The 3197-nt window shown below is 48.1% G+C and overlaps 1 protein-coding gene across 5 annotated transcripts; it reads left to right on the top strand.

Annotated features, from left to right (window-relative positions):
* The first annotated feature begins 402 nt into the window (after positions 1-402).
* On the top strand, positions 403-2343 carry LOC123125338 (uncharacterized). Of its 5 annotated transcripts, none has more exons than XM_044545853.1 (4): positions 403-773; positions 846-989; positions 1058-1152; positions 1980-2343. In XM_044545853.1, exons 1-4 carry the CDS (start codon positions 687-689, stop codon positions 2089-2091), a joined length of 438 nt encoding a protein of 145 aa, XP_044401788.1. In that variant the 5' UTR covers positions 403-686; the 3' UTR covers positions 2092-2343. The 5 variants fall into 5 exon arrangements, with proteins under 5 accessions (XP_044401788.1, XP_044401791.1, XP_044401790.1 ...); XM_044545856.1 differs by having other exon boundaries at positions 843-983; positions 1983-2343; XM_044545855.1 differs by having other exon boundaries at positions 843-983.
* The last annotated feature ends 854 nt before the right edge of the window (positions 2344-3197 follow it).

Genomic DNA, 3197 nt, shown 5'->3' with positions numbered 1-3197 from the left:
AGTTTTGAACACTTGTTTAGTTTCATGTACTCCCTTCGTCCCATAATGTAAAATATTTTTTAACAGAAATGATTTTGTTCACCTTTTCTAATGCATCGGGAGCGTACACTCCATTCCGGAGGGGGGTAGGGGATGCAATCCGTTGTGACTTCTGTCGTGGGTCGGATCTAACACGAAGGAGGAACGAACGGCTTGGGTCAACTCTAAAGAGGCTCGATCTGTGGTACGTCTATATGGGCCAGTGGGGATCGACCGGTCCGTGGCATTTGCAAAATTTGCTCAAAGAAAAATCTCGCAAGTTTTGACGCACGCTTAGCTCCCGCCGTATCTCTCTGAAAATTTACGGGCGGAGGAAAATTAAAAATCGAACCCGCCAAAACACGTAGCACGCGGAGGCTCAAACCCACTAAACCCACACCCTCACGATCCCCTTCTCCTTCCCCACCCGCGATTCCCTTCGTCACCCACCGCCACCGCCGGCCTCGCACCTCGCGCCTCCCCAAATCCGGCGACCTCCTCTCCCGCCGCAGCCCCCTCCCCTCCCCCTCCTTCCTCCTCCTTCTCCGCTGCTGGAAGGAGAGGGAGATCCAGCAGAGCGCCGTTCATGGCGGCGGCCAGATCCGCCATGGACGCAGCAACTTGCACCTCCTCGCCGGGACAGGGCAACGTGAGGAGATGCGGATGCCATGGTCAAGGGTCCCGCGACAAGCAGCAGCAGGTCACCGGGCGTCGTCTCGGGTTTCGGGCGTCGGCTCCAACTCCGGTGGCCACCTGTGAGTTCCTCTTCCTACTACTCTCTATCTCTCTCTTCCTCTCTCTAATCTTTTTCTCTTCTTTTGTAGCAGCAGCAGAGGAGAGGTACGGGGACGAGTTGGGTGGGGAAGCACCATCACCATGGACGGCTTCATCCCCTACAGGCTACAGGACCAGCAGCAGCCATGGATGGAGAGGCCAACCACGCCCAGCAGCAGCAGCAGATCAAGGTCAAGGTGCGCCCCTTCCCCTCTCTGTTTGATTTCATGCAGCCCTAACGCCTCTGTTTGCTCTGTTCGTCCAGGAGGTTGGCGTTGTAGAACCTGAAACTGAACCTCCCGGAAGTTCTCTCTCTCTTTTTCTGATTGATGCATGTGTGGGTTCCTTCTCAACCCATGGGTAAGCCCCTGATACAATTAAGTTCTCAACCAATTTTTTTTATCAATCTTGTTTGCTGCATATGCAATAACGGCTGAGGATTTTGAGTTGTTCACTCTTGTAGCTGTGTCATAAATCCAAAGGATTTGCTTGGTTTGCTGCTGGTCTGAACCTACATACATGCTTGACTGAATTTTGATTGCTGTTATTGCTGTCAGACTCTAGTGTTGAATCTGTTGGACATTGCATTGTTTGCTAATTAATACATTTACTTGCTTGCTGCCACAAAAATTCCCTAGAATTGAGTTTGCCAATTGGTCTAGTTGGATTTCTCAAGATGTTTGGATTGAGCAGGAGCCCTCTATGATCGACATGGACGACGAGGAAATCGTCTCCCCACACAAGTTGATCCCTCTCGACTCGACTCTGAGTTTTTTTTATCGCTGTTATACTATAGCTTAGTTTCTGTTGTGGCCATGAAACCAAACTAGAGTGGCCTGATAAGGTCCCGTACGAGGACTTGGTTCTAATAATTCATATCATATTTGCACCTGTGTGATGTGTGTGTGCTTGCTGCTCACGTACTAAGTAAGGTTGGTGGTAGTTTTGTGACTGAATCGTGTTTCAGTTTGATAGTATAGAAATCAATCAAGCTGCATGTATGTGCCTCCTATACTAGCTTGATTGATTACTATAGTAGCTCAAGAACACTAGCTCTTGTCTCGAGAGGAATTACTCTCTTTGTTTGTCATCAGTGATTTATGCTGCTGTGTAGGACAGTCATGATGTACTTGTGATTTAATGTCGAACACCAGTTTAATAAGATGCTCTTTTTCTATATGGAGCAGCAGGTGCCCTCCAGCTCCATGGACGACACCGATGGGCGGGACATTCCCCCACGCCGACGACGACATCATCGAGTCCAACCTCAACCTCGACACACGTCCAACCCTACCATGACGACGCCTCGAACAACCTGCATGAGTTGAAGCTATTTATTATTGTGTACTTTGAGCTTTAGAACTGTGCAAGTTGTCCCTTTTTCTTTATAAATAACTTGATGACGAAAATTATTATTTTTCGAGGGAAACAAAAGTGCTTGTTATTTTGTCATCATCATTGCCGCTTTTCTGCATCATATCATGACAATTCTTTTAGTTTGTTCGAAGCCTTGTTGCTCACTCACCATGTATAAGAGAATATGCCGTGTGGTTTTCTGTTCATGTAGTTTCAAGGTATCTTGTATCTTATGGCACTTTCCAGGGGACATGCCTGCATATGTGTGCATGTGAATTCCCAATATGTATGTGGCCATATAGGGTTTGTAACTATTTAAATTTGCAGGGCAGAACCAAAACAGATAAAAAAATTGACCAAAACTATGCTGACAGCTTTAACTTCGACATAGAATTAGCCAAAGCTCCTAGGAGATGACACATGGCATATGTATGCCGACGGCAGATCCATGCTATGTGCCATCGGCATATCTCAGCCATGTGGCCTAACCAGGCAGTGGCATGTGTCCAAACGGCGCCAGACGGACGTGCCGTTTGATTATCTTTACCGATGGTAATCTATGCCAACGGCCACGGGAAAAGCCGTCGGCATAGGGTATCTATATGCCAACGGTTGACGACCCTATACCGAGTGAATCAAAGATGACGGCCACCGTTGGCATAGCCCTATGCCGACGGCTGCGGGCCATTGGCATATCATCTAATTCCGGGAGTGGAGGGACACCATCTTAATTTCTTGGAGGAGCGACGCGGGATATCTCAAAGTGAGGGAAAACAAGAAAAGGTCGCTCCTGGTTTGGGTGTGTGGCATCCCCTGGCTGATCGTGCGTGCAGTTAGGCTATCTCGGTTCTCTCTATGGTGCATTGAGTTGACTCCTTCCATTTTTCTGGCGATTGTTTTTCCCTTCGATATCTTTCCGTGCGGGAAGGGGATATGGAGGTCGGCAAATCCCCCTTTGATTGAGTAGTAAATATGCGAACAAAGACCTACAGGAGCTCGCAAAATTGAGGCACGATGGCTAGCCGAGGAAGATATTGAAACAATTGTTC

The sequence above is a fragment of the Triticum aestivum genome, chromosome 5D (genome assembly GCF_018294505.1).
Source record: "Triticum aestivum cultivar Chinese Spring chromosome 5D, IWGSC CS RefSeq v2.1, whole genome shotgun sequence".
Taxonomy (NCBI): domain Eukaryota; kingdom Viridiplantae; phylum Streptophyta; class Magnoliopsida; order Poales; family Poaceae; genus Triticum; species Triticum aestivum.
The sequence above is the reverse complement of the archived record's forward strand: the minus strand, read 5'-3'. Positions and strand labels throughout refer to the sequence as shown.

Coding starts and splice junctions, on each gene's coding strand:
- LOC123125338 (XM_044545852.1), top strand. CDS start 687: ATGGTCAAGGGTCCCGCGACAAGCAGCAGCAGGTCACCGGGCGTCGTC. Junction 774..842: donor TCCAACTCCGGTGGCCACCT/GTGAGTTCCTCT, acceptor CTTCTTTTGTAG/CAGCAGCAGAGGAGAGGTAC. Junction 1,153..1,979: donor GGTTCCTTCTCAACCCATGG/GTAAGCCCCTGA, acceptor TATATGGAGCAG/CAGGTGCCCTCCAGCTCCAT.